Here is a 19327-nt window from a genome sequence, read left to right as displayed (position 1 = left end):
CTTCCACAAGGAAAAAACGCTCCTAGCAATCCTATAGTACATTTGTAAATCTGTAAAAAAAATAAATGACTTCTTGAACGCCCCACCGGAGAGGTTACAACTCACATGAATGAACCATGGGAAGACTTGACCTTTAGGGTTCCTGCTACTGCTTACAATGCTGAGCAGTGTGTCAGTCACCATCGACAGCCAATGAACTGTGGGAAGGGTGTCTGGACCCACCTACGAATGGAAAAGTAGTTTATTTGGAAGTTTTCAAGATATTTTTTGTCTTTTTGCTACTGTTTTGAAAGGAGAGTAGGAAAGCCAGGACTGCATCTCACCTCACATCCACTTTCAGACTGTGTGGGAAGGTTGCTCTCGTATCTGTTTAAGACGACAGCCAGGCCACTTAGTGCTAAAATAGAGTTACCCTGAACGACCGGACTATCTCTGTCAATGGAAATGGAAAGCAAAAAAAACGTTGTCATAGATTTTTTCCCAGAACTACAGCAGCAATGCTGAACAGCTATTGTTCTATTATTGATGCAGAAAACAGGACTGAAAATTTTGGTTTTAAATTATGAGCTTACAATGAATCAATAAAGCACAGAAAAAAAGTTTCTCTAAGAGACTGCAGTGAATAAAGACCAACTGCAGATTCTGAATATAAAGCACTGGGTTTAATAATAAAAAATATAGGAAAGAAAATAAAAATCAATGGTTTAGACTTTCAGCTTCTAAAAGAGAAACAAAAGAACAAAAATATCGGCAGCTTTAGTAGCTTACTTGGCGGCAGATTTGACCACATCAGTCAGTTGGTCTCTGACCCTGAGAAAAGACAGAATGAAAGAGAGAGATATGATTTAAAGTGCTCCACAGACTGACAGAAGAGCTTTCATCTCCTCAGGCAATGATTTAAGAGCGCAGGTATCGCTCGCACGGCTACATACAGTACAGTGGGTCCCAGAAGTCTGAGGCCACAGTAAAAAAATCTGGGATTCATCCAATTTAAACATGGAAACGCAGGAATATTCTGAAACATTTAGAGCAAAGAAACTTGATGACATAAAATGGACAAGAAAGATACTAGGTGCAATTTTAAAAGGACAGATGTTCTTGCTTTCACTGAAGCACAAGATGCTCTTTGAATCTGCTAATAGAAGCATTTCCACTAGTGGTCTTAGATTTTTGAACTCCACTGTAAACCAGTTAAAGAGGACCTTACCAGGCCTTGTGCCCTTAATTTAGCGTATTGACCTTGGGCGGGAATTATTTAAATGAGGAATATTGTGACGTGTTCGTTCCCAGAAGAAAACTCAAGGCTACAATGGAGGCGTTTCATGGAGTTCAGAAACAGTGACACTGATATAGAGAAGAACTTTGGAGTGACTTTGTGCATTAACTTCAATGTTCAAACAGCAACATTAAACACTAAAGACAGATGAAAATGTATAAAAGCATAATAGGACCCCTTTAAAGATTGATATAATATAAAAAAATGAGGAAAGTTTGTATTAAATTAGAAGAATGCAAAATAAAATAATTTTCACATTTCCACATTTTTTGGACCCCACTGTAAATACTAAAAGAGTTAAAAACGCACAAATTCCCTATATGACAAAATCAGACATGTTTTCCTCATTTCCTCAAGCTTAAACCATCTTAACTTGACATCTGTCTCTGCAGGGATACAAAGTTGTAACCCTACAATCCCAGTGTTCTCGAACCATCCAAGCCTCCCAGCATGCTTCAGGGCACGTGACCGCGTATGGACTGCCCTCAGCTCCCCGGAGAGTAATAACTGTATTACACAAAGACTGCGGAACAAACTAGAATTCGTGATGCCATGGGGAATGAAGCCTCTGGCTGCCATCTGAATATGCTATCCCATCAATCACTCATTGGCTAACAGGCTGTCAAAATGGCGTCCTAGGGGTTGAGTTATGGTGTTCTGCCAGACCGCGTGGTTATGCGATAGGGCATATTATGGCGAGAGACTGTGTGAACAATAACAGCATATACATGCCAACTGGTTTACATTGAAAGATTATATGAATTTGTGCATGCATTTGTATGCGACTTTGAAATGTCAGTCTCTGGCTTTTCAAAGCAGCTGAAAAGGCCAGAGCAATCACAAATCTACAGCTCTGGATGGTTTGACACAAACGAGATGTATAAAATAATACCCTCACATTCTTCCCTATGGTGCAAGCTCCAATTACAGTTCACTCTTAAGAGGCTTTCATTATAGTGCTGCATTCATCTTGACAGTTTCTCAAAGTGCTAAGCTTTTTGTGCTGAAAACTATGAAATATAATTCAAATAGTCAGATTACCAGTAGTTTCTGGTCAACTATGACTTGTGTGCTCGTTAGGGGTTCTTTGAGCTATTTAGTGAGAATCTGAGCTACATTTATAGCTTTATTTTAAGATAACTACAGATAATTATGTGCAAAGTAAATTTTTCTTTGTTTGCCAGTTCTATTGGCTATTGTCATGGCACAATTTCCAAAATGCCTACATAAGATGTTTAAGATCCATTTTTTATAAAAACTCTAAAGCTAAAACTAATCAAAAACCTTTTCAAGAGTGTGCAGAGTTTGTATGCAGTGCCCCCCTCCAAAAGTATTTGAACGCTCAAGTCACACTCAAAAATGTATGAATGGCATTGCATTCATAACTGCATTCATAAAATATCAAATCAAATGGCATCTGCAAGCAAATCATACTGAAACTTCGCAAAACTATTCTGAGCCATTTTGTAATGACTTTTAACCCATTTGTCGCCAAAGTAAATATTAGTGCGTGTATAGGGATAATTGCGAATAATATATATATATATATATATATATATATACAGTGCTGGTCAGAATTATTTGCCCCCTTGGTAAATATGATCAAAGATGGCTGTAAAAAATAAATCTGCATTGTTTATCCTTTTGATATATATATATATATTTTTTAAAGAAGCAAAAATCGAAACCTTTTATTGAAGTAGAAGAATCGAAAGTGGGGTTGAAGAAATCACATTATGAAATAAATGTTTTTCTCCAAAACACATTGGGAACAATTATTTGCCCCCTTTTATTAACTACTTTTTGAAACCTCCTTTTGCCAAGATAACAGCTCTGAGTCTTCTCCTATAATGCCTGATGAGTTTGGAGAACACCTGACAAGAGATCAGAGACCATTCCTCCATACAGAATCTCTCCAGATCCTGCAGATTCCCAGATCCATGTTTGCGCTTCTTCTCTTCAGTTCAGCCCACTCATTTTCTATAGGGGTTCAGGTCTGGGGACTGGGATGGCCATTGCAGATGCTTGGTTTTGTGCTCAGTGACCCAGTTTTGTTTTGATTTTGATGTTTGGTTTTGGATCACTGTCCTCTTGGAAGACCCAAATATGGCCCATTATAAGATTTCTAGGAGAGGTTGTCAGGTTTTGCTTTTTTATTTGTTGGTATTTGATCGAATCCATGATGCCATGTATCTGAACAAGATGTCCAGGACCTCTAGCAGAAAATTAGGCCCACGGCATTAAAGATACAGCAGAGTATTTCATTTTACACATGGGGTACTTTTTTATCCCTGTATGAACCAAACCCATATTGTGTTTGCTTTTTTTTTTTCATCTGACCATAGAACCCGTCCCGTTTGAAGTTCAAATGATTATCTACTTTGTCCTAATTGTTTAGATTCTTTGAATGCACATTAGCTTCTTTTGAATGAAAATGCAATTTCACTCTCTGGCAGTAGGTGGCGCTTATGGAAAAGCAGAAATATAGGAGTAACCCTGGTGCTTGGCATAAATGCATATTCATTGACTGTGAACTGCTCTGAAAGAGCAAGCCTGTAGAACACGCAAGAGCGTAGCGTTTTTTTGTTTGAAACATGCAGCGCTCGCAACTAAGTCATAGCCTTTTTGAGATTTAATAATAACATACAGCTGTTTCACAACTCCTGTTTTTGTCTCTCCAAATGTAAGACCTCTTGAAATGATAATTAAGAATTTTCTTTTACAATTTAAGATATTTAAGATTTTTTATGGCCTTCAATCGTTTTTTTTTTTTGGCTCACGATATGGAAGAAAAGACGATCACGACTTTAACACAAACTCCAACTCAGTCTGCACTGTAGATGTGTCTGGATGTGTGAATCTTACCAGAGCCAGGCATAGTGTTGTTTATACTGCAGTGCCTCTGGACTCTCTTTACCCTGTTTCTGTATCATCTCCAGCTCTGCCTTTCGACCCTGGACAATAATTACATCTAATTTAATCTCATAAATGATGGCCTTAATTATAAACGCTAGTCTTATTCTCCTATATCTGACGTGATAGTTATACAGACACAAAGAGTTACCTGGAGAGCTGCATGGAAAGCCCGGCTCATGAAGCCCCGCCAGGCCTGAGGCAAAAGCAGAGAGCGATGCCACTCAGACGGCTGGATGTTCACCTAAGAGGAACAAAACAGCAAAACACTGGAAGTATGTGACCAATATAAATTATTTAAATTGTAAATAAAGGATTTATACATTATGGTACTATTGTTTGCACTTCCTTTCATTGTATAGATTTTTTATTGTATTGACAAATAAATAAACATTTTTCAAAACAAATAATAACTTCTGAAATTAGAATCTAATACAAATCACCAATGACAAAAAAGGGAATTACAAACAAACTCAAAAATGTAACATCCAAACATTATGAAAATGAAAATTTGGAAGGAAAATGTGAAAAGAATAATATCATTAATAATATAATTATATATTATTATTACATTATTATCATTTTGGGGTAAAATATAACTTTTTAAAATAATAAAAATAATTCAAGTTCTTGAGTTTCATCCAATAAGTCCATGCTGAAAGGTACCTCGTGAATAAGGGTGGCTAACATTTGTTGATAACTCCGCCCCCTGCTGACAAGGAAGCGGCTGATTGGACGTCCATCTTTGTCAGTCTGAACAGGAAGGTCATAACAGAGTAGAAGCCCAGCTGAAACCAATCAATCAAAACGCAAACGTGTTTATTTAATACTTTTAACTGTACAAACAGAATTTTTCTTTTACTTAAACTGTAACAAACACGCAGTAGCTAGCTATAAGAATTTTAAATGTTCTTTAATCACCCACATTAGTGAGCTGAATGCATCTGTACCTGCTAAACCAGGTTTAAGACCCGGCTGCTTGTTCTTCTCATATGTTTTCAGCATGAAGGAAGGAATTCCAGATACAGTTTTTCCCTGGTCAGAGCGCAGATTCCCCCCGCTCAGCGCTGAGTGGTACACCCCGCGGGGCATTTGGTTCATCTCCTGCCTCACAACAGCTGTTAGGAAGGTCTCAAGGGCTGCATTGGAACACAAAATTCATGAATTAAGTAGGTTAAACAAGCAGTCTTTATAATAATGATAAGCCAAATATATATTCTATATTGTTTAATTTATTAAGTCAGTGTAGTCTCTGTTGTGGGCGAGTAATGCTGCATGTTTTGCTTTAAGGCAATTACACTGACACTCACAGTGTCCAATCGTGCAGCTTTTGGTAAAATTGAGGAAATATGGTAAAATTATATACCAGTAACTGTGAAACGATCACACTTTGGGTCTATGATATGCAAACATTTAGTACATAAAATCTGTCCAAATTTCTACTAGGGATGTGCGCATTGACAGTCGTTTAAAGGGGTGGTTGATTATGATTTCACTTTTCTAACTTTAGTTAGTGTGTAATGTTGCTGTTTGATCATAAACAACATCTGCAAAGTCACAAAGCTCAAAGTTCAAAGCAAAGGGAGATATTTGCTTTTAAAGAAATCGCTTTTTAAGGACTACAATAAACGGCTGGAAGGGACTACACGACATTCCTCCCGGGTTAGTGACATCACCAACACTAAAATGTACATAAACCCCGCCCCCAGGAACGAGAGTTATAGATTATCATGACAGAATATGCTAACCAATGACTAGAAGATAACTACACATAAGCTACATAAATTCATCAACTAACCATTCAGAAATGTTGTCTACATGTTGTCATTTCTTCTTGAGTCTCTCCATCATTGTCTGACTCCGGTTTGAACATAAAAGGCTAAAAGTTTTAGAAATTTTTAGTGCGTGTCTGTGTGAGGTAAATCAAAGCTGCTAAGGACACCAGCTCTTGAAGCTCCGCCCCCTGTGCCAGAAGCAGCAGCTCATTTGCATTGAAAGGGACACACACAAAAACGGTGTGTTTTGACTCACCCTCAAAAAGTAACAATTTTAACATGCTATATAAAAATATATGTGGGGTATTTTGAGCTAAAACTTCACATACACACTCTGGGGACATCAGAGATTTATTTTACATCTTGTGAAAAGGGCATTTTACCACCTTTAAAGAACATTGACTACAAAGAGTCTGTTAGTCACCATGATCTTATAATCATACCTGGTAAAATGGATTGCGGTGTGAGACAAATTAGTTTGACATATGACGGCCCTGGCACTGAAATATCTTCATCCTTCTCGTTCTCATTGTCCTTCCCTTCGTCCTCCTCATCAGGCTGCTTTGGTACGGGCCTGGCCTGTTAGCAAGATCACGTCACTATTACAGATATACTGTATAAATAAAAGGTAGACAGAAATAACGTGTGGACATTTTGTGACGTTCTCACCTGTTCTGGTAAGTGTAGGATGGTGTGAGATGGTTCAGGATACTCCGAGAGGGCTTTAAAACCTTGGCTTGCAACCACTGGGTCCTGATGAAGCCAAACAAGCTTTGAATATTACTGTTCACTCATCACTGGCACAGTATAAATGCAAATAAACAATTGCTACATATAAATGGATACAAAAATGGCATGACTTTTCATTGGGTGACTAGTCCGGCCCATTCCTACACAGTTCATTACCATTTGAAAATGTCAGCGCTCACCTGACTAAGAGCGTAGCCCCATAAAACACTCACTGCCTCATTTCTGAATTTCTGTAAGAAAAGGACATAGAGCCTGAAGTAATTCATCCCGTGTGTGAAATGTGGAGAGTTCAGACACTGCTCCACAATAGCACACATCTAGCAATAAGAAACAGTGTTTGGTTGGTCTCGTGCCTCAAATTCTTCTGTTTTGATATTTAAAGCAGGTACTAGTGCCAGAAGTTCAGCTGTGGCCTTCAGGACCAGGGGTCTGGTGTCACAGCACAGCTTAGGAGAGAGTGCCTTCCACGTGGAGCTGATATCAACTACCTGAACAGAAGAATATTCAAATGCAGGGCTCAACAGTGTAAGAGAACCTATATATTACATTATATGAACATTGTGGCCCGGTTTCACAGACAGGGCTTAGATTAAGCCAGGATTAGGCCTTAGTTCAATTAGGAGATTTAAGTAGCTTTTATAAAAGTGCTTTAGAAAAAAACAATACTGGTGTGCATCTTGAGACAAAACAACGGCACTGACATATTTTCAGATATATGAATGCAAGTTGCTTCCAGTTAAAACAGCTCAAACATGCATGTTAGTCTGGGACTAGCTTAAGCCTTGTCTGTGAAACTGAGGGCATATGTTCAAAAGTTTGGGGTTTGTATGATTTTTTTTTTAAATTAATAGTTTTATTTTATGCATTACATTTATTAAAACATGGAAGTAAATATTTTTTACTGTAAAAAGTTTTCTATTTCAAGTAAATGTATTTTTATTCGTCAAAGAATCCTCAAAAATTGCATCACGGTTTCCACAAAAATATTAAACTGTTTTCAACACTGATAATAATTGGAAATGTTTCTTGAGCAGCAAATCAGCATAATATAATGATTTCTGAAGGATCATGTGACACTAGACAGGAGTAATGATCTCATGCATCACAGGAATAAATGACATTTTTTAAATACAGGTAAGGCTTATGTCTATGGAAACTCTTTGTTTCTCCTTTTGCCTGTTATAATCTTCTGTAAAAGTTATATATTGAAATTACTCTCTTAACTTGTTTAACACGCCTGTTGTTTCAATATATATTTTTTATATATATTCAAATAGAAAAAAAGTTATTTTAAATTATAACAATATTTCAAATTCTGTATTTTGCTCAAATAAATGCAGTCTTGGTAGTTTAAGAGACTTCTTTCAAAAATATATATTTAAAAAATCTTACTGACCCCACCCTTTTGAACAACAGTGTATGTTTTGCATTATTATATTTGATCACGTACATGTATTTTTATGCCTTGCAACCTTTTTTGTCGAATAATATTAAATTATATTTCTAAATAATTTCTAAAATAATTTTTACAATAAAAAACAACAACTATAATATAAAAACTATATATATATATATATATTTTGTTCTTTCTGTTGGTTGTTGCTTCATTGCAACACAGTGGATATTGCACTGCTTATAAACGAATAAAGAATGCATGGAAACCCAAACTAGCTTAACATGTGAAGTCTTTTCATTTCTCAGGTTGCTGATTTTTTTTTGTAAAAAAAAAAAAGGTTTACCTGCAGACAGATCTGCATGTTTTAAAAGGTCAGATGTGTACAAAAAAAATTATATAAAATTATTAAATTATAATTAATATTAAATTATATTTCTAAATAATTTCTAAAATAATTATTACAATAAAAAATAAAATAAAAACTATATTGTATAATATATACATATAGAGAGAGAGATTTTCGGAGCAAAAATCCTCGTTGAGCCCTGAACTGATTATAATTTTCCTCTTCATAATAGGCAGGAGGGCACACAAGGGCCAGGGTGGCAGCAGTTTACCCTCTAGTAGTTTGTAAATAAAAATGCATTTTCATATTCTCTTTCATACTTCTAATAGCCATCTCTTGACTGGCACAGAAAGACTGACCTCAGCTCTACAGAGCTCCTGTAAGCCCTGCAGGGCCAGAGCAGCAGGAGTAGCCTGATCCTTCCTGGAGAACTGCAGCAGTGTGTCTCTGATGGCAGCCAGCATGTCTCCTCCGTGCTGGTACGGCCTGGGACAACATGACCGACAGAGTGAATGACACCAGTGTGGCAAAGCTCAGGGAACCTTAAATGGTCAACGGTTAGTGTGGTCTATCAGAGACCAATGTATCAGAAGTAGGGGTGGAACGCAGTTGATCTGTGATCCGTACGGGTCAGGTCCCACGGTTCGGCACGCATGTGATTCGTGGATTTGGATAGATTTTATGTACTAAATGTTTGCATATCATAGACCCAAAGTGTGATCGTTTCACAGTTACTGTTATATCATTTTACCATATTTCCATAATTTTACCAAAAGCTGCACGATTGGACTCGTGTATGGTGTCAGTGTACATGCAGCATAACTCACCCACAACAGAGACTACACTGACTTAATAACTTAAACAATATAGAATATATTATTGGCTTATCATTATTATAAAGACTGCTGCTTTTAATGTATTGTTTAAAAAGGCGCGTTTCAGCCAGTACAGTTAGAAAAATACCGGATGTTTGTCAGTTTCTTCGGTCCGTGCAGTTGATCTTAAAGTGACAGCACACACACAATGTCCCTACTGTTGTCCGTGTCATTAATATTAATAAAACAACAAAATACAGCTTTAACAAAGATGAAACTATTTAATTTCTACAGTGAACAAATAGTGTTATTTTACATTTAGGCTTAATTATTCATTTCTGTACCTGAATACTACTGTTAGACTTTGTAACTAAATTAGTATTCATCTCTGCTTGTAATTTGTGTATGTGTTCTTATTTTATTACTGACTGTTCTCTAGTTTTAAATGAGTGAACATTATCAGTTAGGCTAGTAGTTTTTGATGTAGTAGCTATCGAAGGACTTCAAGTGAGCTTTAAGTAATAAATGAAAAGCAAAGGTTATATATATTTTTTTTTTTTTTTGCTGATCCGAAAAATTAGCTGATCCGTGGCTCAAAAACCGTAAATGATCAGAACCGTGAATTTTGTGATCCGTTCCACCACTAATCCACTAAAGTTAGCACACTAATGGCTTAATATGCAGCACATCACACTTGCTAAATGAACTCTAGTTTTGAGGGTTTGGACGAAGCACACCTCTCTCTGCAGATGTCCCTGACACAAGCTGCTCTGGCCAAGATCTGCTCCCACTGCGTATCTTTTCCAATCACCACTGATGATTTTTCAAGCTGTGACATCAGTCTCTGCAGGTCAGGATACACACGGTCCTATACAAAATGGTCAAAAGTCTCAGAAATCTATCCTGAAAGTAATAGAACTATGATATACAGTATAGCAGATCATACAGATACAGATATTATAGTAGGACTGGGTACCAAAACAGATTTGCAGATTGAATCTGAATTGATAATGATTCATTTAAGAATATTTCAGTGAAAATGTAAATTTTTCTAAAATACACATTCTTTGTGAACTAATTATGCCAACTGTAAAATGACTAAATGAGATTGCTAAAACGCTCACAATCATTTTTTATTTAATTAATTACAGGGATCAAACCATTAAGTTATGTGCATAATTTTAATTCACAATTTATTTTTAGTAAAATAAAATTATGAATTTTTATTTTTTTGTACTCAAATTACACATGCTAATAATATTATATGAAAATATTCATGGTAATTAATTATTTTGTATTAAATCATTAGATAAAACAAAAAGCCAGTCAAACTTAAACATAATAATATATAAATAAATATAATGCTATTTCATATTTTGCATTAAATTAGTAGACGGAACTAAATTCTCTCAGACCTAAATACAATTATTGATAATAATATATAAAAAATAATATTATATTTCAAAGGATAAAACAAAATGTGTATATTACAATATGAAATAATAAAGCTTAATTTGTTTATTAACAAATTCTCTGTGAACTAATGACATTCCTAAAATAATAAAGTTTAATTAATATAATAATATTTTTTACTTCATTAATTACAGTGAAATAAAATGGTTTTTAAAAAAGTAACTTAAATTACACACGCTAATAATATTATATAAAAATACTAATTGTAATGAATTATTTTGTATTAAATTATTAGACAAAACAGAAGCCTTTCAGACTTAAATATAATAATATATAAATAAATATAATATTTTGTAATTTGTATTAAATTAATACACAAAAACAGAAGTATCTCAGACCTAAATATAATTATATATATTAATATATAAATATAATGATATTTCAAAGCATAAAACAATAGCAATATATGATTTATTTTTTATTTTTTATTTTTAGATAATATATACTGTACATTTTATTTATATTTATATATATTTTTTTTTGATATAATATAATAATAAATAATAGTATATAAATATAAACCAAAATGGTAAAACGGAAATACATCAATTTTAAATACTGATTTTCAACATAAGAAATGAACAGAATCAATGCATCATACTCTCATAGACCTGACACAACACACAAAGAACAGATCTGAATTATTTTAGCATTAACTGCACCTGTTTTTTCCATAACAGCGTTAAGAGCCGCAGAGCCACAGGCCTCAGTCTGGATGAACTACCCAGAGTCTGGAGAACATGAAGCACCTGCGGGATACAGAACTACAAGACACGAGAGTTCAGTCAGGACACACATACACATAATGCCAAAACATAACGATGAACAGGACTGGATATATGCAAACTTAGCTAATAGCTTAGTTTAGTTATTATATGCAACATACTACCTAATTCTTTGATGTTTTTAATGCTTTGTCTGTGACCTACAGGCCAGTTTGTGTTCTGCTGTGCTTTTAAATATAAAAGTATCTCACAGATTACAAAAAGCTCAAATTAAGGACTACATTAAAGGGCAAAACACTGCCACCCCCATTCCAAGGCTGATGATAGAGTGCCTAAGCATATAAAATAACATCAGCAAAAACACCAAACATCTCCCCTCTCTCATTTATTCATATTTTAGTACAGTGTGCACTCATTGTGCAAGCTACAGAATATGTTTTTGTTGATGCAGCATTTTACTAGCAAGCCAAATGTTACAGAAGTACACACTTGGCATACAAGATTTATGAATAATATGAATTGTTAGTGGAATCAAATGAATAACAATGGCACAGACAGTGGTCAGGTTCATGGCTGGAGTTGCCTACAGTGCAGGTGAGCTGTTGCCATAGCAACAGAGGAAGCAAAGTATCCCAAATCCATGCAGACGGACTAGATTCATATTTCTGTGGAACTGCGCAATAATAACCTGTTAATGGTTCTGTATTCTTAAAGGCATAGTTCACCCAAAAAAATAAAATAAATTGTGCCTAGTCTAATGACATAAACAAGTCTAACTTGTGACGTTGGAAGTAGCGTAGTGCGTCATGGAGTAGCGTAAACATCAGCAGAACATCGCATTTCTCGCATAAGTTGCGCTTTAGACTTAAGTGAAATCTTGATGTTTGTTTGGCCGGAAGCTAGTTATTTCACTTTATAAAGCTTTAAATATAGATATTTCATATTTACATCGCTTCGCTTCAGAACTCAGATTGTATTCGTCTGAAAGAAGAATGTCATATACACCTAGGATGACTTGAGGGTGAGTAAATCATGGGCTAATTTTCATTTTTGGGTGAACAATCCTTTTAATTTTGATTGCCATACATGTTAATGTATCTTTTTAATACAATTTAATAACAGTGAATGATTAGTTTTCTACACATTTAATTTAACTTCCAACTATCTTTCTTGATAAAACTTTCAAAATCAAGAAAATTGTACCTTGTGGGTTCCCAGTCTTGGCAGAGTATAGAGAACAGAGAGAGACAAAGCTGGATCGGACACTCGGCCCAGTTTAAACATCAGGACAGGAAGTAGACATGGCACCTAGAGGTAAATTGAAAAACAATTAAGCAAACAATGGATAGATATTTAAAGAAAACCTATTATGCCATTTTACGAAGTCTTGATTTAGTTTTTAGACTCGACTAGAACAGGTTTTCATGCTTGAAATGTTAAAAAACACCTTATTTTCCCCATATTTTACATTTTTGCAGCTCCTCCCTAACCAGTCTGTCAGTATCGCTCGGTTTAGTTCCTGTCTCTATGAAGCCCCTCCTTGCAATGTGCTCTGATTGGTCGGCTGGACCAGTGTGTTGTGATTGGTCAACCGCTTCGAGCATGTTTGGGAAATGACACCGCCATTACCATAACCGCAAGTTTTAACACACTACTTTTTAATCATTTAATTATTTAAACGAGGAATATTGTGACGGAGGAAAACCCAAGACTACAATCAATGCGTTTCAGGGAGTTCGGAAACCTACTCAAAATGCAACATTACACACTAAAGAAAGTTGAAAATGTAACAAAAGCATAATAGGATCTTTAATTGTGTGTTCACACTTGGCTGGTTTGGTTCGATTAAAACTGACCCTGGTGAGATTGCGCTGCTAGTGCGGTTCTTTTGAATAAGTGTGAACGCTGCCTTCCGAACCCTGGTGTGGACCAATGAGTCTTGGTCCACTTCCAAACAAACTCTGGAGCGGTTCGACTGAAACAGAACACAGACAGTTGTAAGACACCAGCTTCTGGCAGAGATTCTGAGGAATCTTCTCCCATTCCTCATGAGCAATGGCCTCTAGTTCAGTAATATTCTTGGGTTTGCGCGCTGCAATCGCCGCCATCGAATCCCACCAGAGACTTTCAATGGGGTTCAGGTCAGGTGACTGTGAGGGCCACTGTAGAATCTTCCAGGACTTTTCTGCAACCAAGTCTTGGTGGAATTTGAGACGTGCTTGGGATCATTGTCCAGTTGGAAGGTCCAATGACGTCCAAGCTTCAGCTTCCTCATTGGCGGCTTGACGTTTTTCCAGATACTTCAATGAATCCATCTTGCCTTCCACACGCTGCAGGTTTCCAGTGCCAGAGGATGGAAAGCAGCCGCAGAGCATCACCGAGCCCCAATATGCTTAACTGTAGACAGTGTTCTTTTCAGCATATGCTTCATTCTCCTTCCTCCATCGGGCCGAAAAGTTCCAGTTTTGTTTCATTGCTCCACAGAACAGAATCCCAAAACTTCTGTGGCTTATCTATATTATTTCAAGCAAATTGGAGCAGACTTTTATTGTGGTTTTGGGTCAGTAGGAGTTCTGGCATTCATTTCTCTGCCTCGTCCAGGTAGTGCAACCACTGTTCCTTTAACTTTGAACTTGGGAACTATGCTTTCAATGGTGTCTCTAGGAACATTTAGTGCCTTCGCTATCTTTTTGTATCCTATTCCTTGTTTGTGAAGGTGAAGATGATATCTTCTCTTAACTTTATGGACCATTCTTTTGACTTAACCGTATTTCTAACATGCAGCCAAACGTGACACTCAACAAAACTAGCCAGTTCAGATATTTCTTGTGTTCTAGCTCAAGCACACCTGGTGCAACTAATGAAGCCCTTGATTAATTACATCAGGTGTGTTTGAGACAACACCTGTTTTGCAGATTTGTGCTGTTGTGAGGATTCAATTCAGGGGGTTGAATAATTTTGCATTAATTAAAAGTTGCATTTTCAGTTGATTTTGGGGAAAACACTTAAAACATTAGTTATGTTAAGTTATTTAAATTCCTTTTGTTTGATTTGTTCACTGCAAACAGCTGAACATTTTACCAATAAAACTGATTTACAATGGGGGTTTAATATTGATTACAACTGTAAAACAGGACGGGATGTCACAAGATGCGACCCTAAAAAGGACAGAATGCTGAAGCATACCTGTTTTTTCTCATCATGGGAGCTATGTACACAAAATACATGTTTTTTTTTTGTTTTTTTTTATCTTTAGGTTCAGTCTTAAAAATAACAGTATGAATGCCAAACGAACCAGGACTAAATGTATTCTTTTCTTTTTTGGTCCAGACCAAAAGAAACAAGAGAGCTGAACTAAAAGTGTGAACACACCCTAAGTGAAAGAAAACAACTTACAAGAAAACTAACCTATTAAATACACTTTAATGCACATATGACAAAAGCAATGGAGTATAAACAGGGCCTGTATATATAAAACGTCTTAGAAATGCTCTTAAGAATAGTCTTAAGTTTTGACTTAAGTGTAAAAAAAATCGTAGTAAAAAGTACGATTTGTCTAAGAGTAGGAGACTTTTATAAAGAAGCTAAAAGCAACTTTCAGTAAAGTTTAAGACTGAGTTTTAAGTGCTTACTGACGTGACACTTAAGTGTTACAAACTACAGACTAAAATGATGTCAACTCAAAATGGCTGCCCTCAACCTCTGAATTAGCAAATAGTGAGCCTGCAAGGGTGAGGTCACTGCTGCATGACTGCATGACAGCATCACAAATTAGTATTTAAGCTGTGGAATCCTTTTCTCTTGATATATGTCTCCTCATTTACATTTGGAGCAATGATGTGAACATGAGTTCCATCAATGGATCCAACAACTCGGGGAAGCTTGCAATCCTCATAAAAGTAGCTTGATTTTGCCGCATGGTTTGAAGATCAGTTGAAAAGTCACATGGCCAAAAGTTATTTATGACATATTCACCCTTTATTCAAATATTATTAAAAATGTGTTAAAAGATTTTGTAAGTATATTGTTTACTTATGTTTGGACTCGATTGTTTTAGTTGTAATTATATAACACAATGAAACATGCAAAATTGTGCAGACACAATTTCTGGCCAGGCTGTCATACAAAGAAATTATGAACACATGTAAAAACAAGATAGGACCAATGAAATAATAATAACTGATTATGTTGCAGTAATTTTTTTTTTTTCTAAAACCTGTAGCTGTAGTTTGCCTTTTTTGCCAAATAATTTTGTCAGATATATCTTCACTAAGTTTAGTGTTTTCTTCTTCCTTCATATTTAAAACATATGTAAATATTTAAGTAAAACTTGTAGGGTCATTAAAAAAACACTTTTGGCCACCACTGAATGTTTGGTGTGGTAAGTGCCACAATAGTGCTATTGAAGAGTATATAATACTTTAATTTCTGCAGTTAGAGCATTGATTTGCAGATTGGAAGAAGATATAACATTTCTTACTAGGTCAGTTACAAAAATAATATCTTGACTTTCAAACTTTTATTATCTCCGTCATCATTTAACTTTCCAACATTATATTTCCATTTGAAAGTGTGTGTTCACCTCCTCTTTGCTGTCATCTTGTTACTCCTAACTAGGTTAGGATACCTATTCAACTCTCTTAAATAAAAGTTAATAATTAAGTGTTAGGAGTGTCTTAACATTTTGGAACCTTTATGAATTTCACTTATTCTTAAGTCTAGGTATCAGAGTAAAATTATGTCATTCTTAGAATTTTGACAGACTTCAGACTAAAATTTTACTCTGAGCGGCTTTATACATATGGCCCCAGGCCTTTAATTAAGATTGAAAACTGCTTTTAATATCCAGAGTCTAGTGGCCACACCTGAGAGAACCTGATCTCCCTCAGATCTTAAAAGCAAGAGGGGAGCAGAAAGTAGTAATTGGTTTGATGACCTCAGGGAGCTGAAGGTAGATAAGAGTGGAGGCGATTACTAATATACTGAGGAGCAAGTCCACGCAGGGCCTTAAAATAGCATTGTAAAATCAATGAATTTTTTTTACTGGTAGCCAGTGCAATGAGGCCAGTAAAAGAGTGATGTGGTCTTTTAGTATCAAGCAATTAAAATCAAAGTATAAATAAAATATACTATTCAAATAGAAAACATTTCACGATTTTATTTTGAACATAAGAGATTTCTTCAAAAACAGTTTAAACATTTAATGGAGAAAAATTGAATGCATCAATGCATCAAAAATGTTATGCATGCAAAGAGAACAGCAGAAAGATCTAAGCTGGAACAAATGGCTCTTTATGTTAAAATTAAAAAACGGGGTTAAGACATTGCTGTTATGGGATTTATAGTTGATTACCAGCAGTAAAAGAGCCACAAATATTCATCTCAGTTTTATTTTCATTAAGCTGACAGAAATTAAATGAATCATCATCAGTCGATCACAGGGAATTCTAAACAACCCACCCTTTCAAACAGCTCTTCAAAGAATTTAATTAAAAATGAAAGCATGTAGAACAAATGCAACGGCAAGACCCTTGAAAAGCACAATAGAAAAACGACAAGCAGCAAAAAAGGAACAAAATAGAGAAAAAGGGATCCGACAACAAGCAACACAGAAAGTAAGCAGAAGTTAAAAAAATATGATATTCTGAAGAATGTTTTAACAGTTTTTATCCATACGAAGAAACAACATTGGATCCCAGTGATTTTTTTATTGTACGTACAAAAAACAAAACAAAACACTGAAACATTCTTCAAAATAGCTTAAATTCCACAAAATATAGTAAGTTCATACAGGTTTGGAACAACATGAGGGCAAGAAAATTATGAATTTTTGGGGGGGTGAACTATTATTATTTTCAGTTGTTGCATAATGAAGTTCACCTTAGCTTTGATAGCATTATTAAAGGAAAAGTTCACTTAAAATGTTTAATTCTGTCATCATTTACTCACCCTCAAGTTGTTTCAAACCTGTATGAATTTCTTTCTTCTGCTGAACACAAAGGAAGATATTCTGAAGAATATCGGTAACCAGACAGTTGATGGTCCCCATTATATATATTTTTTCTCCTATGGAAGTCAATGGGGCACAACAACTGTCTGGTTACTGACATTCTTCAAAATATCTTCCTTTGTGTTCAGCAGAAGAAAGAAATTCATTCAGGTTTGAAACAACTTGAGGGAGAGTAAATGATGACAGAATTTTCATTTTTAAGTGAACTATTCCTTTAAGGTTTGATCATTCGAATTAGTTGAGAAAGAAATCAAGGTGAGAAAAAAACAAAAAAAACAGTGACATGATGAAGAGAATGACCATGCACACAGAAGAACGAGCTTCTAAGTTTAGGAAATAAGGAGGCTAAAATAACAGATAATCAGGAAAATCGCTCATGACTGGCTACGAAAGAAATGCCGGGGCCAATAACGCAACGAGACATGCTCATCACAGCGAGGGGCTGATGGAGGAGGGGTGGGAGGGCAAATTCTTATTCTTCTCATCCATCTCATTCAACTTAAACCAAGCAAGACTGTCACAAGTTATCCATCTCATGCAGCGGGCGAAGAACGCCAAAGAGCCCTGGGCTTTGAAGTTCATTCCAACAGTTGCTGCAATCCCCTCCAACCATCTGACTAACACCCTGTTTCTCTCGCTTTCTTTTTTTTCTCAAGCTGTTTTCTGTAGCATAAACACTACTCGAGAAGCTTCTATAATACTAAGACTGGCCCAAGGCCAGTGTTTTCCCAGCTAAAGCAAAATAAAAATGAAAGGTATGCTTGATTTCAGGAGAAACTGAGGGGCTACAGTGAGCAGTGACAAACTGGTGAAAACCTGTGGACCGTGTGAAGGACCTGGAAACGTTCTCCACCTGAATTGAGGATTATGTTCTCAAATCTGAGTGCATACCCAAGAGCAGCTTTACTAATGCATTTCATGTTTTTGGCATCAAACGAAGTGCTTTGCGGTGACTGCTGGTTTATATCGCTGTCTTGTGCTCCGCCGGAAAATGAGGCTCACATTCCCACAAGGCCAACGTTATTCATAACTGAGTAACCAACAAAACTGTGCCTAAACTGATCCAGGGCTTCTTTTGAAATACAGCTTTTATTTGAGACTCTACTGATGATGATGATGATTTCTGGAGGAATCTGTATCAGAGTTGGACTTAAGACCCCATCCTCCCAGACCTACACCCTTGAGGGCCAGATCAAGCCCAAGAAAAGACCCAGAACAATGCCTGTCAGTTTAAGACACTGTGTGCACACTGGGAAACCTAATTAGTATTGACTGTATAACTCCAACACAACATTTAAGGGTAGACTATATAACTTTTAGTGGTAAAAAAAAAAAAAAACTGCATGCATTTTGCAGAAGAACATTGTTTTGGTTGTGCGCCTTTGTCTCAGTGTGACTGTGTGGATGAATTTGGTTATCCACTGCTCATAAAACATTCACTACTAGACTTCAGAGATATAACCAGTTTAGACGGAAAGGATCTCAAGCTGACTAGCTGAAGACATTACTGTAACTATGATCATTAATAGACACAGTACTTCCTTGAAAATAAAATCCAGCACAGCACTACAACAACCCTAATGAATTGACCCTTCACAATAGATAATGCTGTTAGAGAGATATACATATGGCCATTTATCTGTTCAATAAAATATCTTTCTAAACCTGTTCAGTAATAAAAACACCATCTCCAAACACGCTTTTACAACATTTCAAATCCCTCAGTCCTTGCCATCTCTAAAAAGCCAAGCCAATGTTGGTTCTTGTTTTATTACGACCTCTGTCGCAGTCTCTTTTTGCCAGCTGACTCTCCTCTGTTCTGAGTTTTTCTAAAATGGGGGATTCCCA

At 35.9% G+C, this 19327-nt stretch overlaps 1 protein-coding gene across 1 annotated transcript in view; it reads right to left on the bottom strand.

Annotated features, from left to right (window-relative positions):
* Nucleotides 1-19327, bottom strand: part of focad (focadhesin) — a 66150-nt gene that overhangs the window by 14747 nt on the left and 32076 nt on the right. Inside the window, exons 12-26 of the mRNA XM_082155534.1 lie at nucleotides 12673-12777; nucleotides 11407-11508; nucleotides 10009-10139; nucleotides 8816-8942; nucleotides 7068-7202; nucleotides 6894-6944; nucleotides 6634-6717; nucleotides 6408-6543; nucleotides 5140-5328; nucleotides 4856-4977; nucleotides 4341-4433; nucleotides 4142-4230; nucleotides 769-810; nucleotides 324-432; nucleotides 106-222 (exon numbers count right to left, since the gene is read on the bottom strand). Coding sequence (XP_082011660.1) covers nucleotides 106-222; nucleotides 324-432; nucleotides 769-810; nucleotides 4142-4230; nucleotides 4341-4433; nucleotides 4856-4977; nucleotides 5140-5328; nucleotides 6408-6543; nucleotides 6634-6717; nucleotides 6894-6944; nucleotides 7068-7202; nucleotides 8816-8942; nucleotides 10009-10139; nucleotides 11407-11508; nucleotides 12673-12777 — 1632 coding nt within the window. The remainder of the gene's footprint in view (nucleotides 1-105; nucleotides 223-323; nucleotides 433-768; nucleotides 811-4141; nucleotides 4231-4340; nucleotides 4434-4855; nucleotides 4978-5139; nucleotides 5329-6407; nucleotides 6544-6633; nucleotides 6718-6893; nucleotides 6945-7067; nucleotides 7203-8815; nucleotides 8943-10008; nucleotides 10140-11406; nucleotides 11509-12672; nucleotides 12778-19327) is intronic.

This window comes from Leuciscus leuciscus (genome assembly GCF_965113295.1).
Source record: "Leuciscus leuciscus genome assembly, chromosome: 2".
NCBI classification, from domain to species: domain Eukaryota; kingdom Metazoa; phylum Chordata; class Actinopteri; order Cypriniformes; family Leuciscidae; genus Leuciscus; species Leuciscus leuciscus.
The sequence above is the reverse complement of the archived record's forward strand: the minus strand, read 5'-3'. Positions and strand labels throughout refer to the sequence as shown.